The 23592-nt window shown below is 36.6% G+C and overlaps 2 protein-coding genes and 2 long non-coding RNA genes across 8 annotated transcripts in view; 2 read left to right on the top strand and 2 right to left on the bottom strand.

Annotated features, from left to right (window-relative positions):
- Positions 1 to 2930, top strand: part of LOC124164549 (exocyst complex component 8) — a 31235-nt gene extending 28305 nt beyond the window's left edge. The window contains exon 14 of the mRNA XM_046541922.1: positions 2497 to 2930. The gene's annotated coding sequence lies outside the window, so the exon portion shown is untranslated. The remainder of the gene's footprint in view (positions 1 to 2496) is intronic.
- LOC124164550 (sperm-associated antigen 7) lies at positions 2930 to 7285 on the bottom strand. Its single transcript, XM_046541923.1, has 6 exons — positions 7076 to 7285; positions 6934 to 7001; positions 6774 to 6862; positions 6305 to 6476; positions 4983 to 5127; positions 2930 to 3266 (listed from the first exon to the last, which is right to left on the bottom strand). Exons 1-6 carry the CDS (start codon positions 7152 to 7154, stop codon positions 3142 to 3144), a joined length of 678 nt encoding a protein of 225 aa, XP_046397879.1. The 5' UTR covers positions 7155 to 7285; the 3' UTR covers positions 2930 to 3141.
- A 93-nt stretch (positions 7286 to 7378) lies between these two features.
- LOC124164551 lies at positions 7379 to 23154 on the top strand. Of its 5 annotated transcripts, XR_006866065.1 has the most exons (17): positions 7379 to 7489; positions 9731 to 9817; positions 9979 to 10069; positions 10253 to 10347; positions 11122 to 11231; positions 11401 to 11489; positions 11917 to 12150; positions 15316 to 15462; positions 15648 to 15727; positions 17003 to 17096; positions 17466 to 17537; positions 19746 to 19858; positions 20320 to 20432; positions 21804 to 21884; positions 22358 to 22437; positions 22647 to 22743; positions 22887 to 23154. It is a non-coding gene; the product is annotated as an uncharacterized LOC124164551 (long non-coding RNA). The 5 variants fall into 5 exon arrangements; XR_006866062.1 differs by having other exon boundaries at positions 22647 to 23154; XR_006866063.1 differs by having other exon boundaries at positions 11398 to 11489; positions 22647 to 23154.
- On the bottom strand, positions 15776 to 16996 carry LOC124164552. The gene is made up of 2 exons (XR_006866067.1): positions 15933 to 16996; positions 15776 to 15878 (listed from the first exon to the last, which is right to left on the bottom strand). It is a non-coding gene; the product is annotated as an uncharacterized LOC124164552 (long non-coding RNA).
- Positions 23155 to 23592: the final 438 nt, after the last annotated feature.

Here is a 23592-nt window from a genome sequence, read left to right as displayed (position 1 = left end):
AAATTTCCCAATGACAACGGGCTTATTTTGTCCGTGCCCGTTTGGTTGACGCACAGCCCCACAGTAACACGCACTTTACTCTTTTTCCCCCCATGGCACCTTTGCCCTTTGAAACCCAGGGTTGCGTCAGGTAATGCATTAAAAAATAGCCCCGTTTCAGGGGCCAGCGAGGGTGAGCTCGTCGAGGAAAGGGTCCCGGATTAGGGACCCTTCGAAGTGCTTCGGCGAAAAGTAGTCAAGTAGTCTTCGAAGTACGTTCACAGCAGTGCAAAGGGTTAATTAGGGGTGTACGAAATACTCCGCGCGACCTTCCTGAAATGTTAAACTACGAATTATTGTCGATGCTATGTTTACGAACAGGCACGTAAATAGGGGCATAATGTCAGCCGCGATATTTTAACTGAACTCCTACTCCCCCTAAATTCCCACAGTGAGGTTTTTGGCGACCCATTTCTCTCCAAAGTTGCATAATCATTTACGATTTCGCACTTTTGATGGACCACAGTTGGAAGCGCTGATTTTCTAGCTACTTACGCCGGCGTAACTAGTTTTGTTGACAAATTTTTCGCCGTAGTTCGTATAAACGAATGCCATTTGCTCCTAGGGACCGAGCCGAGGTTCGTAAATTCAAAAAATTTCGTATAATCGAAACTTCGTATAATCGAATAGCGCCATGTATTTAGCAAAGGCTTTTCACCGGGACCGCAATATCACTTCGTATAATCGAAAACTTCGTAAAATCCTGCTTCGTAAAATCAAGAGTTTACTGTACTATGAATCCTTCTTTCCTGAGTATCTATTCCAAATTCTAACCACTGCATATGATCTTTTTTTTTCCTTTATGAATCCCTCTGACTATTGGTTATGGTTAAATTACTGTGCAATTGTTTAAAATTTATTCAGTGCATGACCTGTAGGCCATATGCCCTTATTTATGTGTGGCGTTAATCTTGTTTTGGTTATTATATATCCACCTCCCTGTTGATGGTTACACAATTAAACAAAAAAATGGTTTAGGAGATTTTATTTCCTATTTTGATATTCTTTTCCATAGAAACTCCCTTAAAAGAGTGCATAAGGATTATTAACATAATATGCAACAGAGAAAAAGACATAATTATGATATTATCCTTCATTTCACATGTCATCAACTATTTTGCATTTATGATAATCCATTTTATCTCCCATTCATGATCACGTTGCTGAGTGGCAAACTTATGCATTCCATAATGACCGACCAGCAAGGATGAGTGAGTTCCCAAAACATTGGGGTCATCCAATTCTTTATGCCTGGCAAAAAACATTTAAGTCATCTATGTAATTCAATTGCTCATGTTTCTGATATCTAACAATAAATGTACCAGAAATTCTGAGATTCAATGCTTCACTTCTTAACATTTAATTTATAATGATTTCTGTGACAAGGCCTAGTTTCATGATACAATAATCTGTAAAAGTTTATCAGCATTCAACCATACGGAGGTATTTTACAGTGAAGAGTTTGGGATAGGGATTGCATCAACCATTTTCCTCTTTGTGTTAAAATTAGAGTAATGAAATTTAATTTGGTGATACTTATGGAACTAAAATGATTGGAATGGCATGAATTATACCAACTATGCCTCTGAATAATAATGAAATAGCGATGAGTTAATGATTCATAGTTGTTGAAAACTAAAGTCATAAATTAGTGACAAAATTGATCTGTATAAAATTATGTAGAAGATGGTATGTAGAACTTTGGCAAATTGCACCTACCCCTGTTATTATAGAATTCACCCAAAATATATATGTATCAAATGTTCAGGGTTCAATTGATGGAACCACATATCCATAGGGTGAAATAAATCAGCTAATGTTAAAAAAAAGTTATGTTCTACATGTTGTAAATCTGCCAAAGTCCTATGGATTGGACATCCTTCTTGTTTGCACAGGTTAGTGTAAGGTAAGGGATATAATTCAGTAGCAGTTCTTATGACATTAAATTTAATTGTTTGATATCTTCTAAAGTAATCGGTAACTTAACATTTTGGAAGTTTATTTTGTTGTGTCCTTGTTTTCGACTACATCAGATGTTATGGCAAATGGTAGGAGTATAGCATTTAACTCTGTCGAAAGACATTCAGAGAAAGCACGTGATGGTCTTAGTGGTACTCTCATTGTATGAATCTGGCCTCAGTAGCTATCAGGATAGGCCGCGCATCATGCATTCCCATTCCTTACCACTGTGCATTTTGTCTGCTGCCTTTTTATCCCGGAACTCTTGCCATCAGATGTCCCTTCCCTTAGTTCCCAAGCGAGCATTTACTCTTCCGTAAGTGGCGAAGGAACAAGTTAAAAGTTTTTATGGAACATTACTTAGTGATTTATTTCCCACTATAACCCACAATATTCACATTTTATATTTTCCTCCCTTTTAATGTATATAGGTCAATATTAACCCAAAAAATGTAATATGTACTAATAATAATATTTCAACCTTTTTTCCTTCTACAGGATGAGTTATGCTGTGCATAACATGTGTGGACCAAGGCTTGTGACACAAGTAAGCATTGTTATAGGCTATGTCTATACACAGCTTGTCACTCTTGTGCCAGTAAGTGCTTTCTCAATCCACTTCTATAATAAAGGAAATTGACCTTCTAACTGCCCCAAAGGCCCAGGAGTGTTCATCAGACACACGAGAAAGCTTCTAAAACCCAGTGATATTTATGGTCATTAATCAGGTATCATTCATTGCATTAGTTAAAGTTACATTTGTACAGTTCATGATCTTAGGAGAGGAGGCACTGTTGTAAATATTAAGTTGTTACCATTGTTTATTCAGCCTGATAATTTTTATGTGTACATAGTGGTATTTTCATACTAAAGTTGTAAAATAAATTAAAATGCCTAAGATTAGCTATAGCAATAAAACAATGTTGAGCGATTGCTGTGAGTTCTTATTTTAATCCACAAGTAGCAATATTTTCTACAATTCATAATTGTGGCAGTTTTGAGGTAATGGATAGAATATACACATAGGAGATAATAAATCAAATTCCTTTAAATAGACATTCACCTTGAGACTGAGTAAAACCTCAGCAAAATTACAAGTCACATTGACTAATTCTGAGTAGTACCCGCATCAAAAAGAATAATTTAAGGCTGACTACTAGAATTTCCTTCGCTAGCATTTCCATGGCTGAGTTTCATCTTCTTTCTGGATTGTAAATCAGCCAAAGTTTGCTCTATGGATCGAACATCCTTCTTGTTAGCACTGGGTACTGCAAGAGAAGGGATAAAATCCATAAGGAGTTCAATAGGACAAATATGTATACATACAGTAGAAACTCGGTTACACAACCCTCAGGTATTGATGCACTTATACAACGATTTTTTTGGTCCAGTGAATAACCCCCTATGAACCCATGTATTTCCAACCTCGGTTATGAAACTTTTCACTTATATGAAGACATCGGTTATGAAATATACTTTTCCAGTCCAATGAGATAAAACAGCTCACTTATACCACTTGTCAGAGAACTGCTCTACTAGAAGATTGTGGAAAACGCACCTCGATTTTCGTCATGCGAGAGGGAGTAGTGTGTGTTCATTACATAGATGTCAATAAAGAATAATAAGTTTTCGTAGTGAGCAATGCTGTGTATTAGATATTAATTTTAATATTAGTAGATGTACGTTAATCCGGAATTATGAACTACGGAATATTTATCTCTAACGGAAGATTTCCTAGAATTTTTCAAAGGTTATTTTTTCCATCATTATAGCAAAATAACATCCAAATGAGCCGTTAAAAATCCTTTGTACCAAAACTTTGGCTTCCAAGGTCATCCAAAAAAGATCATTACGTATTAGCTTAGCTCTACCAGGTGGCAAGCATTTATTTTGTAACAGAACGGGAGTTACTGTAAATGCCCTTTCAAAAAACTTAAAGTCAGTCATCATGTTATCATTAAAGTCTAGTTCAAAACATGAAAGATAAGGCTGTTCCTTTCGACTCAGGAAAGACTTAAGACCATTATGTATATTGAAATACAAATGTGTCCGGTAAGTCACACGGTTTGTGAGTCGAAGGTTCAGGTACCAAATTCGCGGAAGAATGCCGACAGAGAAGCTAAACCAGGTAGATTCAATCCACTATTGCCAAAATTTCATGGGAAAATTATTTTTTAATGCATAAAAATTATATGGAGGGGAGATTTTTCCGGGTACTTAATCTATTTTTGTTCATTCATCACTGATGGCAGTTGCGCGGTTATTTAAATTGCTCACTTAAAAAAAGTGATCTAAACACAGGAAAAAATCTGAATTACAGAAAATCCCGGGTGCCGTGTGCTCCATATTATCTATGGTATGGTAGTTGAAGGAAGGTAACTGACAGCTGGGGTCATTTTCACCATGAGGTGGGAGGATAGAAACCCTGTGTTTGAATTAGCCAGGCTGTAACAATAAGCTTAACGTCCCATCTGCCGGACTGTGTGTTGCACTGGAAGTTCCCTCCACACTACTCTCAAGCAGGGATACAGCCATTTCTGGAAAGTTTCTATCACTACCAGGACTTGAACCTGGGCCCACAGGGTGTGAAGCTTTCGTGAAATTTTGCTCCCTAAATAAAAGCCCTGTGGCTAAATGCCAGAAATTATAGCAATTTGACCAAGACGATCAACCATGGGCAATGATGTTCAGGAATGCAAATTTATGTTTCTCTTAAAGTAACACATCATCTATGGTGTTGCTTGTGTGTAAATAAGATTAGTAGGCTTCAATTTCTTGCCTCCAAATGAGTAATTGAACCCTGGAAACAAAGCAGACCCAATTGAAAACATGCTCCTTTACCACAAAAACCTCGCATAAGAAACTTCCTCACTTATGAAACTTTTTTTGGTTCTCTGCTGAAAGTTTCATAAGTGAGATTCAACTGTAAAACCTTCAGCCATATGCATTAACCTTTAGACACCAGTGCTACATTATGCACTTACCAAATCCATACTGCTTGTTCGTTTGAGTGATACGTGCTGCATCTTTCGCAGACTCTTTACCAATCAGCCTCTCATACTTGTCCTTGTAATCAGAGCTGGGAACAAAATCTTTAGTCGTTTTACTTTCAGCTTCCTCTTCTTCTTTCTGAAATAGTATTTTTAAACCTTAAGTAATCTTTGATGGAGTACAAGGCCCAAGCCAAATAAGGCAATATCAGCTTGAATAAGAATAGAGCTGATTTGTATGCCAAGGGGCAAGTTAGATTCATTTCATGAATATCAGCCAAATGATAAGATTATAGAATATTAGCATAATGATAAGCAAGGGGCAAAATAGGCAATGGTGCGGCAAAGCACAGGGTGTATTAGTTATAATGGGAGAGCTAAAATAAAAGGGGAGCGAGTTGGGACACCCATCCCTGATGTTTCTAGACAATTACAATGGGAGAGCACTGACAAGTGCGAAAAGGAAGATAGAAGTAACCACTCCAGAGGTCTTGTGTGAGCAACCCTGAGAAACTACTACCCCATTATGGTTGGAGAGGTTGTGATATCAAGAAAAACCAACACTGGGTATGTTCTATTTTAGAACCAGAAAGATATTCAATTAGCTAGACTGGGCGTTGATAACCTTTTCAAGACAGCAGGTTGCATCTCAATGGCACGGAACACATCTAAGAATCATAGTTGTTCAACAGAAGTTTCATCCTACAGTTATTTACTGAGTATTTATGGGGCCATTAACATAGCCAGCTATTATTAAATAATAACCCCAAAAATAATTTCAATGGTCTAAACCAGTTGTTCCCAAAGTGGGTGCTACCGCCCCCTGGGGGGTGTTGCTGTAGTCTATGGGGGCGGCAGGGGGTGCCGGAGGGTCCTGACTATGTGACAAATGCGAAGGTTCCGTAACCTTCCTTTTGTCTCCGATTTCAAGCTTTGCTTCTAAAGTTTACTTTGTTTCCCGCAAATGGAAGTAATTTAAACAATGCATTTTCGTGCATTTTAAAGTAAGAACTGCTTGAAAAATATTTCCAAGCTTTTTGCACAAAGGAAACGTTTGAAGGGGTTTAGTTTCATTTGGTTTACCGTTGGTACAACTTCACGATACAGAGAACTTAATTATTACTATGTTCCTCATTTGGTTCAATGGTATATGATTCTGATTATTATTTTATAGATACCGATTGGTGGCATTGAGTATAGGTTTATGGATTCAAGGGGGCGGTGGCTCGAAAAAGTTTGAGAAACACTGGTCTAAACGCTCTATACATTCATTTGTAAGGATGACATGAAAACTAAAGAGAAAAATAATACTGAACCTGGAGAGCTAGTGCTTTGGCCTTTTCTGGGTCCCACTCCTCGCCTCTTCTTAGGGCTGCCAGTTCCTCCTCGCAGGGTTGAAACTCAACTTTATAAACAATCACCCTTCTGTCGTCGCCATCCATGCCGACAGAAAACGCAACCAACCCCGCAACTTCGGCGACATCATGTCTGTATATAAAAGAGCCAAATTTCAGTAGCTAATCCAACCAAATTAATCGGTCATCACCTTAGACAATACCACAGAACCTTAGTTATTTGGTCTCTAGATATTAATTTCGCATATAATAATAATGAAAAAATATTTTGTTGAAAATGAGAATATTTTTTTCTATCTCATATACTATATACTGATAGAAAAATGTAGGAGCAAACGAAGACGGTAAATAAAAAAATATCGAATTGTTGGATGCGTTAAATGCGCAATTTTACTCAAATACTTCGGCCAATTTGAGTTACTTGACTCACATTATGCCTCTAAAAACCTTCTCCATCGGCTCAAATTCATGTTTCTGTTGACTATTATCCTTCATAAGCTTGGTTATTTGATCTTCCACCTACAATGACAAAGTAACATGGATAGGCACTCGGAGTTAATTTCAACATATATTTCAGTCAGATAACTCACGGTCTCCCGAAACACCCTCAGCTTCTCCTTTTCTTCTTCTTCCCGCTTCTGTAGAGCCTCTCGTTGTTCTGGAATTCCAAACTTGTATAAGAAGATGAAAATATAATTGAGTTCCACACCAGCAATTTATTTCGACTTTTACTTCTCATTAAGGCCCGCTGCTTGTCACTAATAGTTGGTGGCTTATCCATAGCATTTAGAATAGATCCCAAAATATCCATTTTTAAGACTCGCAAATAAAAGGGGAAATAAACGGAAACACAAAACTATTTTGTTGATTCAAGAGGTTTTCCAAACCCTCCAAATTACCGGAAAACAAACAACTGAAGCTCGCCTAACAATGGAGCGCATTTAACAATGGAATGTTGGAATTCCAAATTAGTTCATCGAATGCTCGCTCCTTGGCGCTGGTTCGCCAAATGGCCAAAATTTCGAAATTTTTTGTTCTCCCGTTCTCGCCCAACTCTTTCATTTCCGTTTAACTACTGTCAGGGAAAGGTCGTTCGTCGTCATGCCCGAGGTCGGATACTTCTGAGGACCTAAAATCGTGCTCAAGGTAATCTTGAATTGCATGGTAAATATCCGTGATGGCTCTCAAAGTTGAGTTAATTGAATACATTAAGAACGAATGTGAATTTTCATTTGGTAGCGTGTTTGAAGTTTCAATCGAAGGATGGCCACGTGGGTTACAATGCCAGGCATTGCACTGTTATCCCCGTGTGTTATTGCGTTGACTGATTCAAATATTTGTTATATCTGAGTATAATTACCTAATTGTATATTAGTCTTTTTGCACAAATTGGTAAGTAGAAATGTATCACTGTGGAAGAAACGACAGACACTTGTCGGAACATATTTCTTATTTTATTACTCTTGTGTCGGACACCTGTAATGCGCATTGACTTCAGTTTCCTCTTAATTATCATTTTTTAGTAGAAACCGCTATTAAAAGGTGAAACATATTTTAACTGATTCGGCATGCGTAGGTTCTACCACGTGGGTCCAGATCTTGCGCTTGCATTGGGAACGAAAGAGTGAAGGGAATCAATGAGAATATCTCTGACAATATATCAAAGAGAATAATGTAGATTTCTCGTTACAGTATGATATGGAAAATGTGATATAATATTGATCGAGGTTGGTAGGATAAGATTGAAGCCTGCCGTTTCACAGGTTTTCTCGACCACGTCTCTAACAGGACCGATTACGATTCTAGTATACGATTTTTACGCTCTTAAAATATGAATTAAGATTTACTTCCGAATTTAGACCTCTGATAACGCTAAGGCAAATGTCTGGATGACTATTCGGAGAGATAAGATTTCAGTTAATGTTTACTCTCTTGGATTGCATTTCGATGTTCTAATGCTAATAATTTCTCTATTCGCATTTCTGTGATATCGGGTCCTTAGCTCGTTATCATTCCCCCGGGTTGTTGGCTAATAATTTTCAAGTGGGGTTTGAATAAATCGTCTTCGTGGGCTCGAATCACGTGTACGTACTTCTTCAGAGCTAACAGTTGACATCCTTATGTTTCTCATAAAGTATTACCAAAAAAACCTTTTGTAGGGATGTACAAAACTTACGAGAGTCAATACTAATAAAGTTAAAATGTATCATTTTTAGCATTTCAGTATAAGATGAATGAAAAGCAATATAATGGTATGCTCGAATTTGAGTGGTTGTGGCGTGATGGAATGGTTGAAGTGATGACTCCTTTTCCGTGTTTCAGCTGACTGATCAGTGCTGAATTATTTACTCTGATCAACCATGTTAACAACCACCACTTAAATTATTTTAATACAGGAGCTTATACTTGAAACATGAAAGTCTTATTTTCTATGTCGCTAATTAAATTTGTGGCCTTCAGAGCCCATGCAATCCTCAAAACATAAAATTTTCAATCCTAGTGAGTGGTGGTATGAACTCTTATTATCCTTATTAGTGGAATCCATACTATATAGTCCTTGTGGTGACCGACTCCCTCATGTATTTCTTATATATGTTTATTATAATTTCAAAATAGCTCTTTTGAATAGATTTTCACTGTAATAGTTTGCTTCGGAAGGGAAGCGATATATGTGAACACCTCAGAATGTTCATTTTTTATTATCACCTTGTTTAGTTTCTTAAGTCATCAAAAATAATTTGCAGCGCCAGGATTTATGTATTTGTGATTCCGTTTTAATATTGCATAAATTATTAATGGTCTTAATTGTTATTCAGGATTTTTTGTATCGATTTTCAATTTATCAGGTATTTCGGGTGAAAAGGATTTTTCAATGCATGCTAAAATAAAGCTTATAAATTTGTCTTATAGTGTCTTTTGATGTTATTAATATGTGAGAAATACTGTTTATTAAAACTGGAGTAAAATTATGACTATAATTGAGAAATGTACTTAGTGGCATGCTTGATGAGTTCACACCAAATTTTGAATCTGAAGTTATTTTTAATGAATTTCAACAAGATTTTTCTATTTAGTCAGCCTGTGATTGCTGTAGAATCTATTGACGTTTATTGTACACGGGTAATGTGCAACTTGCGGGTGCCATTAGACTACCCTTTTTGCCTTTGGTAGAATTTATGTAAATGGATGAAATATTCTTGGGTTTGACATAGGGCAAGGCTGCTTAATGCCAGTGTTTTGATGTGAAACTCTCATCATCGTAGTCAGTGCTTAGACTGACTGCCTGTGAAGTGTTAAGGGTTTCTGTTTATCTCCTCTGTGAAGTATAAAATATGTTGGCCTTTGCAGTAACTTCGCATTCTGATTTTATTTGTACATTTATTGCAGTGTTGCTCCCAGTGGCAAGTAGCAATACCATGATTTGGAATGCATGGCGGCTGCATTGAAAAAGTGGATACTGCTACAATTTTGCTGGTAAGATGTGTAATTAAATTTCAATGAATTTAAGCATGATGATATAACCTTGGTTCGTGTTACTGACTGGTTGTGATAACAATCCTTATCTGATCTGCTTCATTAGTTAGAATGGTATTTATAGTTTCTCTGGTAGCTGACATATGTGATCTATTTTTCAGTTTCTATGAAAAATTGCATGGAGCCACGCCGCGAGTGCTTGTGGTTGAAATGTATGGCAGTTACACCTGGTGATTTACTGAGCAAAATTAGGTGTGGCACAGTTTGTTGTAAGATGTGTGGAATATAATTTTGAGTTTGCAATAAGCGTGATGATATCATCTTGGTTCGTGTTACTGAATGGCTGTGATAATAATTTTTATCTGATTTGCTTCTTTGAACTGAATGTAATCAATAATTTCTCTATTCGCTAACATTTTAACTCTTATTTTTCAGTTTCTATGGACATCATTGGGGTTGATTCACAATTGGATGTTATGTTGAATTGCAGTTTGGAGTGGGTTAGTGCCTCCAATCAGATTGTATGAGAGGTATGAAAATTTCTGACTTTATACTATGTCTTCAATCTTATCATAATTTCTTTTCAGAGCATTTGGTTATGAGTAACTTGATTTTGTCGGTTTTTGTAGGGATTGTGGTCATTTTTTGCCTTCAAGTTCATGTAGTTCATTTAACTTGTACTGAATAGGAGGCATTTTGTTTTCATTTGCCTGCCGTGTGCATGCCAATCCATTTTGCATGTATAGGTTAATGGTGAGGTTTTGTCATAATGACCATTCTCACATCTCATCGGATTATGACTTAATTCATATGGTTGATAGCCATATTAATAGTTTGACTTCATTTATGATAACAGAAGAAGGATAGTTCACTTTTATTTTATGCCTGCATTAAAATGTTTTTTGAATGCTGAATGGCATTATGAACTAGAAAGTGGAATCCTGTGTGTGTGTTATTGGTGGTGAAATAAGAATGAAAAAGAACCAATGAGTCACTGTTCATGGCCAATATTGGGATGAATACATGAATGATGATAACAGTTTTTCAGAGCATTGGGTTATGAATGCTTGTGATTATAAAACTACTTCTGAATGTATTTGGTCTCATTTAAGACTATTGTAGGTATTGTTAGAAAGTTTGTTTTTGTGATAATAATGGCATCTAATTGAGAGGTGATGGGGCTGTTTGTATGGGAACTCTTTTGTTTTTATATTTTACTTTTTCATGTTTATCATTTAGTCATTAGATGCATTGATTATTTTTAATACTTGCAATATGACTCATCTAATCTTTTTATGTTGTAGGTAAGTTTTTCCTCTGCAAACATGACCTATTTGTTGATCATGAAGATCCAAGCTGACCCTACAATGAAATTGCTGTATTGGCTGCGGTAATATCGGATTGACTTTGTTAGGTAAATATTTTTTGAAAGCAGTCCCCTTAGTGCAGTCATGTGATGATATCATCTTGGTTCGTGTTACTGATTAGTTATGATAACAATGAATATCTGATTTTGATCATTTGAAGAAGTGCTAGTGTTTTATTTAGTACTTTGATTAATTCTTCATTTTTCTTCATAGCAGTTTGCCTGAAGACTTAAAGGAAGTTACGTACCAGAAATTGTGGCAGTGGCCTTTCTTGGGGAGTGCAACATGCTGCTCTGCTGGAAAAGGTTTGTTTTCTAGGGTAATATCGTAGTCTATGCCTGATCAGTCTTCTATTTATTCTATAGTTTTTGTACAATTGCTGTATCTACGGGAGTAAAATGTGACACACATAAATATAAAATCAAATTCTCTCATGAACTTCCATGGGGTAGTTAAAAATGATTGTTGTTTAATGTAGTCTTTAAAATGTGGATGAATTTTGTGAGAGATTCTTAAAGGAATATTCATTTTTAAATTGAAGGCTGAATTGAAATATAAAATAATCGCATCACATGATTGCATCAAATGATGATACCATCTATCAGAGCATTGGGTTATGAACAGCTGTGATTTTGTTTTCTTAATCTGATGAGTTCTTTTTTTTTAATTTATGTATTTGTCCATTTTGTTGGTTATGTATTGTTAAATCCACATTTCTTGTGCTCTTCGTAGGGCTTGGACAACCCTTGGGTCAACTAAAGAAGCTTACTCTCAAGTTTTAATGTTCTTTGAAGGAAATCGGATTAGAGATCAGATGGAAATACTGAAAGTCTTGAGTCATGAGAACTCCATTGATCCTGAGGGGCCTCAGCTATCTGACATGATGGAATTCTCTTTTAAATAATAGAACAAGTTATCCAGATGGGCTTGGAAGTATTTCTCTCCCCAAACCTATGATATTAAGGGGTGCGTATCGTGCTTCCAAATTTTTTGTCACATCGTGCTGCTAAAGCCCGTATGACACTTCCCAATTTATTGGCCAATCCATTGGATATTGGATTGTGGACCCACTGACACACACCAATTTCTAGCCCAATCTCCGTTTCACAATATTGGGCACAATTTCTTGGCCAATCTAGATTTTAGAACTGGTTCTATTTTCTCGAGGCCAATCTCCAATCAGAACTCAGTCTTGTCGACTCCTAGTGGCCAAATCTAGAAGCTCGTTGCAAAACATTTCACCTCGGAATTTTAATATCATATATAAAAACTTTAGAAGCATAGCAATCCATGGAATAGCTCAAATAATTAATATGTACTTTGAGAGAACATAAATTCACAAACATCAACTGTCTAAAGTGGGTAATGAGGAACTTGCATGGGTCGTAGATTGCCCTAAAAACTATTTTGAATAAGTCAAATGGATACATAAGCTCGCGAAAATACCTTCAGTTTCTCCATTCAACATCAAAAGAAATAAAAAAATTGCATTTAAAATCGAGAAAAATTTCTCTGAGCCGACCACTGCGCGAAGACACCCGAGCGTTGCCGAGGCCAGGCGTGACGTCATAGGTGCCTAAACAACCGTAGGGAGTAGGGAAATACGCTGAGCGCATGGTGTAAAATTTGTTTTGAGGGAGTATTTAGCCGCTCATCGTCACTTTATTTTGTTCTGTTATTCTTGGGCAAGTTCTCCTATTGCTATTGTGCCTAGATTATTACTTGGGATATTAATAATGCGGCATCGGGATGATGAAGTACAAGCGTTTCACTTCGTATGTTTTAGTGATAAGAAAAATGGATGATAACGTTGCCACTCGTTCGAATAGTACACCTGAAATTCATCTACATCTACATAATACCCCGCAAGCCGCCTAAAAGGCGTGTGGCATGGGGTGTTAGGACACCAGCCTTTTTTTAGGACACCAAAAATTGATGCCACGACCCTCATGGAATTTGTTAAGACAAATTATTGCTATACGTCGGCGGAAAATCGAGTTGTAAAAGAAACTTGTAATACTGGAGGATAACGATCGTAAGCTGTGCTGTTGACATTAGAGTAAGCTGTGCTGTTGAATTTGGCAACACCGAATTAACGGAGAAGGTAGTCCTATCTGTCCTACGGTACGAATTCACAGCAAAAAAGTCTGCACACAATCCACATGTGAGATCGCGAATCGGTTCCGCTGCCAACACACACACAAGCTATAACCTATTTCAATAATATAGGTAAATCCATAAACAATATACTAGCATATACCATAAAAATATAGTGGGAAATAGGCAAATACTCTTATCAAAAACTGGATGTCACTGTCACATTCTTATATTCATCATGTACAACTTACAATAACAGAACTCGTTATGATGAAAACAACTATTTATTCACTGATTTAAACCCTTAAATTAGCCCACACAAGTGACACAGGTGACTTTTCTCACTACTATTCGTTGAAATAATGGAATAACAAACTTCACTCACAGTTTTTATTTCAATAGCGTGATCGTGAAATGTCATATCTACGATGAACAACGGAGATTAGCACGCCACTGACAATTTTTACACTACTGTTAGACATTTATCGATAGCGTAATAGCACTTTTTACAGTTCAATCACGATGGAACACTGATAACTCTTGGCCGATATTTTTCAACCTTGTCAAACTATGTGCATTACAACCACTGGCACTGTGATTATTAGTAGCAGCTTAACGGGAGATGTCACGTTGAAAATAACACTATTTTGGCACAAAAATGTTCCTAGATGTCTCCAATCAGCGAGCAAAAGTTGCATTGACTGGAATTCACCTCATAATACAAGCACATACAGTCCTAAACGACGAATTCTCCGGTACCTACGAATAAACGGATGAAGTTATTGTATATAAAAGCTAACCGGACATTAGTAAACATCAAAATCGTTCTAATTACATACTTAAATGAATTATATGCCGTCGATAACATCAACTTACAATTAGCGTATCCCCCTTCCAATGGCCGTGGCTCAGACTCCTACAACGATATTATTTAGGTATTATAAAATTTTTGGTTTAACTGCTCCAGTTTTATATTTTATGCCCTTACTTAGATATTAATATTATAAATAATGCAAAATATGAGGGCTTCCAAGCCTCTATCGTCGGATATTTATCTTTAAATATAAAATAATCAACACGTCTAACAAACGAAGCTCTCACAACTGCTGGCAACTATTACAAACAATCACAACAATAGCTTCGCGTGATGTTTAGGCACCTTTGACGTCATCGAGGCTTCCTCGGCAGTGGCTTGGGGGGTGAGGGAGATTTTCCCGCGCTTTAAAATTCGTTATATTTATCATTAAATATCTCGCGAAGGAAAACTCAGATCTACATGCGGTTTTCTTTGTTGTATTCAGAAAATAATTTTCTGTCCACCTGTGAAATAAAAAAAATTCATGCAAGTTCCCCATTCGGAAATAACATTTCGGATATTTAATGAATAAAAACGTCGTGATTCTCCTCGATTGCGTCTATATTTTGTTTAAATTACAATTATTAAACTATTTTTCATGATTTGAGCGCTAAAGTTTCGGGTGAAAGTCCCAATTGATGACACAATCTCTGTTTATTCGATGAACATATTCCAGCCAAAACGAGCCGCTACGTTATCTTGGCTCACCTATGAGATCACAATATTTCCTATCTCTCATCATTCAAGGAACTCACGCGAATGAAATTTCGAGCAATTCGAGAATATCTTTGCAGCCCCTCGAAATAGTTATTAAATTTACAATTATTATGCCACCTCCCATTCTGTAGCTCATTTGGCAATTAATCTGCGTCTTGAGATGCTCTTTTGTCATTTTGTGTTATGTGGCGTTCTCTAGTGGGGTATTAGAACAGTATAACGGCCAATATTGGTGTAAATATTGGTACGTGTCATACGATGCCTAAAGCCCAATATTTTAACCAATATTGCGAGCCGATATATTGGCCAATAAATTGGCAAGTGTCATACGGGCTTAATGCAGCAAAGTGTTAGGACTCCTGGTAGAATTTCTGTGATAAGATATTTTATTTCCTCAGTATGATTTTTGTGATAAGTTTAAATTTTAGTGGTAAACATTGTTTTTTTTTCACTGTTCATAGGGATTGAAGACTTAGTCCTGTTATTAAAGGCCTTAGTGTATTCTGGCCAGCAACAAGACTCCATATCGTGGCTGGTTTTGAGCAGGATTGTGCAGTGGTGTCATCAAAGGCAGATTGATTGTTATGCTGATGTATATATTTTCAATTGTGAGTATAAAAGTTGAAAAGTCTTAGGATCATTTCCATTGACATTAAAATGATGAATTATTTATTGGTCTGTGTTGTTGAATTAGATGATAAGAATTTTTTTCTGACTTGCATATTATGCTTCTGTCCCTCTTTCGGGAGCATTGCTCTACTGTTATTCATGCCTTATCCTTTTCTTGGGACAGGTTGATTCTGATGAGGTTCTGAACCCACAATCCTGCCTTCAGTTCTGCAAGATGTCTGCTCTGCTGTATTCTCAGTTGAGGTATGGGTCATGTAATAAGTTTGGTGGAATGGCTTTTAAAAATGTAACAGCCTTGAATGGTGATTTAATGTTTTAGCTGGTTCATTACTTCTGAATAGTCATCACTGAGATGTGAGAATTAATTATTGGCCGTATTCGGAAAATAAGCTACCTTGAAATAGGATTGAATTCAAGTAAACTTCCTGTACTTTCCGGCAATCTTTACCTTGAACTATGTATTTATACCTAATTATTATCTATTTATATTGTTGGTTAAACCCTTTTGAGATGGTGGAGTTGCCTTAGTATGACCCTTCCTAGTGGGGACTCCACATTTTCTTGGACTGCGAGGGTAGTTGGGCTCCCTCCTTTCAGGGTTTTTAACCCTACCGGCAGCAATGGTTTGTGGTCAATCATGCTTTGTTTATATGAATTGGATAATTGTTTGATATGAATAATATTGATATATTTGAATGATATGGATAATTGTTTCTTGGACATAAATTGCAGACTTCGAATTGAATTCCTCATTTTATTCTGAGAATTGTCAAACTTTGAGCAAGGCTTTACTGTCAATATTAACGCATTTACTGCAGAAGCAATTTCCATGTTGACGTTTATACTGAAAACGAGATTTAAGTTAATATTTATCGTAGAATTTTGTTTAAAAATTGTATACTCTGTTCTAAAGACAAACAATTCGATTGTCAGTTCAATTTTTTGAGAAGGGAACAAATATGTATTTCAAAAAGTTACTGGATAAACAATTGTATGACTGCAGTCCCTTTCCAATAAGAGGGGTAATATAAGATGAGGGGTCTGGGTACCTACTCCCAGATTTTGAGGGTAAACCCTAAGCCCCATGTCGTTGGGTACTGAAACAGACTGCACACGTGCGACCATCATAAAAGGGGGAGAACTATGAAATTCGGCTTTTGTTCACCTCCTTAGGATTATCTCGGACAAAAAGTTACGGCTTTCATCTCCCGCGTCAAGAAACATCCTGTTTCACATTTTTGTCTTTAGTGGGTAAAAGGTTAATCATGAAGGTTATGTCAAAAAATGGCTGGAATGATGACACATTTACCGTGTTTCAGCTGATTGTCAGTGCTGAAAAAATCTACTGATCAGCCATCAATACTGTTAATACAATATGTAGTTTTTTTGTCATTCTATATATGGCTTTGTATTGTTAGCCCAATGCTTTCATGGACATGAGCAAACATTATCCATTAACTATTTGCTGGAGTACGTTACTTTATGTTCAGAAGCTACTTTTTCATTGTCTATTTCCAGCCCTATCATTCGTACAACTGAGGGAGCTGTTGGCCATTACGTACCTTTCATCTTAACCTCATGCCAGCTGTTTGGGCTTCGAGTGGTCATACAGGTAGGTTTTCAATTTGTATGGTTTTTTTATGTGTATTTATACCGCCACTCATTTCTGAGAGCATTGAAGATTTTTGATAGTGATCATCAATGAAACTTAGCTTTTTTCATATGTACAGAAGTTTTAATTGAAAAAATTTTTTAAAAGTCTTTAGTTTGTGTTTGTGGGTCAGTGATTGTGGAAAGAAAATCATTGCTCTTTTTGTTTTGATGGCGGTTACTAAATGATGGTTTTGCATGTTAGACTAATGAGATTTCTCATTGATTAAAATTACTTGACTGATAACTTAGTTGTGATAGTTTAATTCTCTTTTGATTGCCTAAATTTATAGCTGCTTCTGTCTTGATTTTTCCATGTGGTGCTATCAAGAACTTTGGTGGAGCCATTATCTGAAGAAGTTCCTTCTCTCACCAATCCACATGATGTGATCCTGTCTTACAGGTGTGGTATTTTCAAATATTCAGTCAGTCTCCTGCAAGGCTTCAATCAGCTATGACATTCTTTCAAATCATAGCATATGTTTTTTAATGCATATGAGAAAGAAATAGTGCTATTTCATGTTTTAGTGTTATCACTGCAATCTTTTAAGTACACCCATGTCTCGTGTAGCGCAAGGGATGCGTTCCTTGGGGTCTTTGCGCTATACGAATTTGCGTTATACGAGAGCGTTTTAACATAGGGAAGATAGGGATGCGTTCCTGGTAGCATAGGTCTTGGGTATTGAATTTCCTCTAAAACATCTATATTCTCATAAAAAGCCTTAGAAAACATTTTTTCTATAAATATTTATAGTTTAAAACATATTTAAAGATAGTATTCACGCATTCAAAGACTTTTATTCACGTTAAAAAAAATTCTTACGTGCTTTCGAAATTCCGTCCTGTCGTGCGGGTGGGCTAACATCTGCTATCTCAGGGGATCGTAATGCGTTGCCGGCAGTTGATGATTTTTCAAACTAGTCTAAAAACAACTATTGTGTCACCCAGGCCCTTTTGTCGCTCATCGAAATGACAGGAAAATGCTACTTTAAATGCCATTTCATAGCTAGTGGAGTTTATGAATGATAAATCATTTTAATTTGAAGTCCTCCGAGTCATTAGCAGCTACGTGAAACAGTCTTTAAATGCCTTGAAACCTGACCCAGGTTTTCCTTCCCTGAAATTGAATGAATGAGAATGCATTCTTTTCCAAAAGAATATCGTCTCATCAACACTAAAAACTAGTTGAGGGGGAAAGGAGCCACTTTCAATAACAGCTTGGAGTTCATCAGAAAATGTTGTGGTGGCTGCGCTATCAACACTTGCAGATTCACCTGATATCGCCGCACTGAAAATACCTGCTTGCCGTTTAAATTCTGGAACCAACCGGAGCTTTCACTTAATGTCTCGGAGCGATTACCACTCTCATCTTTTTGTACTGATTCACCATGAACTTTCCGTATGTGTAGACCGCTTGGTTGAAGTTGGTGCGGCTGAGGTCACTGATATTTTAGCTTCGTCTTTATTCAGAATAAGGCATCGTGAGTTTAAACTTCCGCGCAATATCGCTTTGACGCTCTCCATTTTCAAAGCAATTGACCTCTCTCAAGTCCTCTTCTAGGTTAATGGTTTTCTTGATAAATTCTTGATTTTTCTACACGCATTCCTATTTTTGCCATATTCTCTTGGTTTTTACTCTGTATGGCTCTATCTAAATCACCTTCTTCTGCTGAACTGTATTCCTGAGACGCAGAAGGGCTATGACTGCGGGGAGGGAACGAAGCCATTGTGTTTGAGACTCTATAGCGGACCCTTTTATGTGTTGATGCTATTCATGCGCAACTCGGCTACCGCTCCATTTCTCCCCCGTGAATACCGATGACCTTGAAGGCTTTAGCGTAGACTCTACCTGGAAGTCAATCGCCCGGTAACCTACGACGGCAGAAATACGTCTCAAACCGTATTGCTGAAAAAAAAAACTCATTTCCACTAGCCCCACGCTTAATTAACGATCTAAATTATTTATTATCATTCTGTTAAGGAGACGAGATAAATCTTCGGTAGGCCGGCTATCTAGACCCAATGACGAGTAATACTTTTGGCAATTGCGCAGCAATGAATTTCGATTAATATATAAACAAAAAAGAAGATTTGAGGAAAGAAATAATATTAATATGCGTAAATTGATAGAAATTTCGTGTGTACTTAGCGCAAGTTCACGTTTTATCACGAGAGCGTTTAAGATTTTTGATTAGGCTACACTGCGTTGCAATGTTTCCCCGAGGAACGAATTTGCGCTATATCAAAATTGCGCTAATCGAAATTGCGCTATACGAGACATGGGTGTATTCTGAGAGTTGTGTTGTGTAGGACTGAGGATTGAGAAAGGAAAATTTATCCTGTGGGCTTCATATTTCAAATTTCAATGCCAGCTTCTTAAATTGTATAAGTTAAAGTGAACGTAAATAAACATTTTGTATGTGAATTAGTGAAAGTACTTCAGATCTGTAATTCCGCTGGGAGCATTAAAGGCTAAAATGATGGTTTTGCATGTTAGACTTATGAGTTCTCTCATTGATTAAAAAGTCTTTTACTGATATTATGCAAGTTAAACATGTAATGTGTGATGATGTGGCGAAAGTTAGACATTTTTTCCTTTCTCTCTTCCTAGGAATATTCTCATCGGTGTTTTGTATTGCCATGATGCTTGTTTGAGATTCCATGTGTTCCCACTCCAGTTCCATCAACTTCTGTGTTAGAATGGTCATGGATTATGATATAGAGGTATAAATTGTTTCTTTTTGGTGCATCTTTGTAAGCTTGTTCCCCTTTGAGCAATTTATCTGTGCCATCTATAACCCTTAGAGGAATCTCCTAATTTTGATTGAGAAATGGTAATTAGTATACATGGCTTATTAAGTTTCATGTGACAATTTAATTCTCAGCCAGTCCATGCAATGATGATAAAATTCTAAAGGAAATGCCTCTGCATTGAGGTATAATGTCTCTTGCCAAAAGGATACTGAGCATGGGTTTTACTGGTGTGCTGTTGCTGTATCTACTTTTAATTTGGATTGGAACTTGACTACTCAATAACTGTGGCCTCAGCTTGTAAAGTAAAATTTCTTCACTGTAATGCATGATACCATCAAGTATTTTTGTCATTGTTTTTATGCTTACATGTAGCTAATACTCAGCATGAAGTTGTTTTAGAATATGCTAATAATTATAGTGTTCTTTTCCAGGAAGCTGAAGTTAGCTTCGACCAGATATAAAAAGTGGTCAAAAGGCAAACAATAAAGGACTGCCAGAATTCTTGTACCATGTTATCAATAACGTAGATGGAGAGGAGGCTAAGGTGAGTGTGGGTGTTAAGTAGATTTTTTTGGGTTTAGCATGTATCTTTTAGTGAATTTTAGCTGGTTTAGAATCTTTGAAGTTGTCTTAAGGATGCATTTAGCTCTATAGAATTTGTCTTTATGGACTATGATGACTTGAACAGCACTGTCATTTTTAACTTTTTATGGAATGGATTATGTGCAATGTTATGGGAGGGGATGTAATGGTGCTCTCAATTAGACAATTGTAATCATGGCTATGAGCTATTTTATCTCATGTGATGATGACAGCATTGTGTAAGGAAGTGCCTTCTTATGAAGGCAATGTGTCTCTTGCCAAAAGGATGCTGAGCATGGGTTAGATTTCATTTTAAGGTTGTGGTCCATTTACATGGATGCTGTATTAATAATTTTAAAGTGTATTCACAGTAGATCTAATCAATTGGGTTGTTACACATATCCCACTTGTTGTTAGCCTCAAGTAGGAAACCACAAGGAGTTAGTAATAAGAGGAAGTGATAGTGAACTGTTACCAGCATGTAACAGTAGGACTTCCATCCTGAGGAACAGGAGAGTCGGCCATAGTTTTCCCACTGGTAGATTGGTTGTTAAGAGGGTTGATAGGCATGGTTGATTGGTAAGAAATAAACCCTCACACCCAGAGATAAAAGGTTTAAGCGTGAAAAATTCAATAATGTCTTTATTGGTAACATGGAAACCTTGGCAATTATCATGTATTTCTACCGATTGGGGCTCCTTGGTTATCAGGTTTTTTTTTAGCTTAATTTTGGTTTTTACTCAGTCTATATTTTTGCTTTTACGATGACCATTCCCTAATGTTCGAAGTTTTCAAAAGGCTTTTTGATCTTTCTGCTACCTTTTAAAATGTAATCGCACATAATTGTTGCTTTTAACAATTCCTTGACATATGCTGCAAGTTCAACCCATGAATTAAAAAACTGAACTCTCAACCTTGCCGCATTACGTTATCTTAGCATTCCCCTTTGAAGGCTGCCACATTTGCTGTGCTTGCATACCTAAGAAGCATTATACTATGCTAAAGTTTACTCTTCGAAAATGATTTTATGGCAATCATTAACCTGTAACATAATTATGATTGTATGGCAAATAATGTTGATGTATTGCACGTGTAGGAGAGGATAATTCAAAGCTGAAACAATGCAGTAAACTACAGTAGTACCATCATATGGACTAAGCATCGTAAATGGTAATGGTTGCTTTTGCTCACAAAGAATGTCAGTTGATTACTAAGCGGAGCGGACATTTAGTTCAGTTTGTTTATATACTCCTCCCTAGATAAGTTTTTTCTCCGAAAAGAATAATTTGTACTGACTGTAGTGCTAACTTTGGTTTTGAATTTTCTATTGCAGGGAGTAGATCATCTTTATTTGGAAACTGATTTTTCGCTAATTCGGAGGCCACTTACTACTCTGGCAGTCATATATAGAAGAGTAAGTATTGTAAAATTATGTTAGCAATTGATTTGTTGGCCATCTGGAATGATCCCTTTGGATGATGAAAATTTTTTTATTGCTAGACTAGAGTTTCTGAATTGTCTGTGATTATCTTGTATTCTGATGACATAATGAGGAATGTCTCTTGTTTAATTCTGACTCACAATGGTAATATTATTCACTTGTGGTTTAGTGTTATTTAAGACTAATTCATGGTAGTTTGAGCCTTTGTTGACCACTGAAGCAATAAAGAGTTCTCAAAACATTGTGTTCACATGAGTAGAAATGGATTTCATTTAAAAATTTAAGTTTTAATAGCAGTAGCAGAACAATCTGTAGTTTCTCTGCTTTACTTATGGTAGCCAGTCAGTGATGTTCCTCGTTATGTGACTAAAGGGAGGCCTTTTTTGGTATTGCTGTTGTTCCTGTAAGTTTTTTGTTTTATTATATGCATTCTATCTTTGTTTCAGCCTGATTATATTCTGGGATTACCTTTGGATAGGATTCTTGATGTTTCACATTCTGGGACTGGAAATCTCAATATTTTAAGGTGTGTAATGTAGCAGGAATGTTTATTTACAAAATTTTGGTTTTTTCCAAATGTTCTTTGCTACCAAGTTGAGACTTACATGATGCTATTAAAACTTTCGTTCTGCTGATAAAGGAATGAATGAAAATATTAAACTGATAGCTCTGCTTCATTTCCAAACTCTTTTTCTCCTTAGCTCTGTGTTATATATTTAAATCTTGTGATTGCAGTTGTCCTTCTTGGGAATGGATCTTTCAATGTAAGGGAATTCACCAGCCTGCTGCAAGAGACTGTCAGGTCTTGTTGTCAGAGGTGTTCCATGATGAGGTACGTGCTACTCTTTCAATATCGTTTATTCTTCACTTCCATTTATAATGCTCTTCCCTTTCAAGTAAGATTCTCTTTTCATTTGGTATTTTAAATCTAAAGCTATTTTGGGAACTAATAGACGTGTTTTATGTATATTGTAGTCAAAGGCAGTTCTGAATTTACCTCTACCATCCATGCTGTCTCCCTTCTAAGCTTGCATTTTTTCTATTTCTTATTTTATTAAAAAATAGCGAAAAATTAAGTTTTAAATGCTAACTCAGGCAATGATGACTGAGATGCTAAGTTACAGCCAGATGAAGTGGAGGAATTTTTTAAAAACCTGTCAAAAATTGTAATCATCCTTAGGGGAGAAATTATGCCCCATATACTGTCAAATGTGGAAAGAGGAAATAAAAAATGTAATAGTACTGACTGGTGTTTTACTACTGAACTCTTCCCATACTCCTATGGAATAAATTTTATATTTGAAAGCTGCTGTCACAAGTGTGTGTAAAAGGCTGGTACTGGAATAGTGGGCATTTCACTGAAGTAGAAAATTTTCCTTTAAAGATGAAAATGTTCTTTGGGTAATTAAAGACTTCAATTGTGTGCTGAAGGAGGAAACTAGAGTATACTTCAGTTTGCATGCTGTGGGGAGGAGGTGGTGCAGATGCTTGATATATCCTTATCGGATAAGGTTGAGGGCATTGGGTGTGGGTAAACTAAGTTGGGGATTTATCAGGTGAAGTCAAGGTGTATGTAGTGGTGCCTAAAGAAAACCATGGGGGATAAATTGCTGTGGAATGTTGTGTGAATTACCGTCCTTGAGTGGTCATAGAGACAGGTGTGTCATGATGCTGTCTCAAC

The sequence above is a fragment of the Ischnura elegans genome, chromosome 8 (genome assembly GCF_921293095.1).
Source record: "Ischnura elegans chromosome 8, ioIscEleg1.1, whole genome shotgun sequence".
Taxonomy (NCBI): domain Eukaryota; kingdom Metazoa; phylum Arthropoda; class Insecta; order Odonata; family Coenagrionidae; genus Ischnura; species Ischnura elegans.
This window is presented reverse-complemented; position numbering and strand designations above follow the sequence as displayed.

Excerpts from the sequence above, each read along its gene's own strand:
- LOC124164550 (XM_046541923.1), bottom strand. The coding sequence starts at position 7,154 with ATGGATATTTTGGGATCTATTCTAAATGCTATGGATAAGCCACCAACT. Across the intron at positions 6,863-6,933 it reads TGAGGGTGTTTCGGGAGACC|GTGGAAGATCAAATAACCAA; the intron begins GTGAGTTATCTG and ends TTGTCATTGTAG. Across the intron at positions 5,128-6,304 it reads CCAAAGCACTAGCTCTCCAG|AAAGAAGAAGAGGAAGCTGA; the intron begins GTTCAGTATTAT and ends ATACTATTTCAG.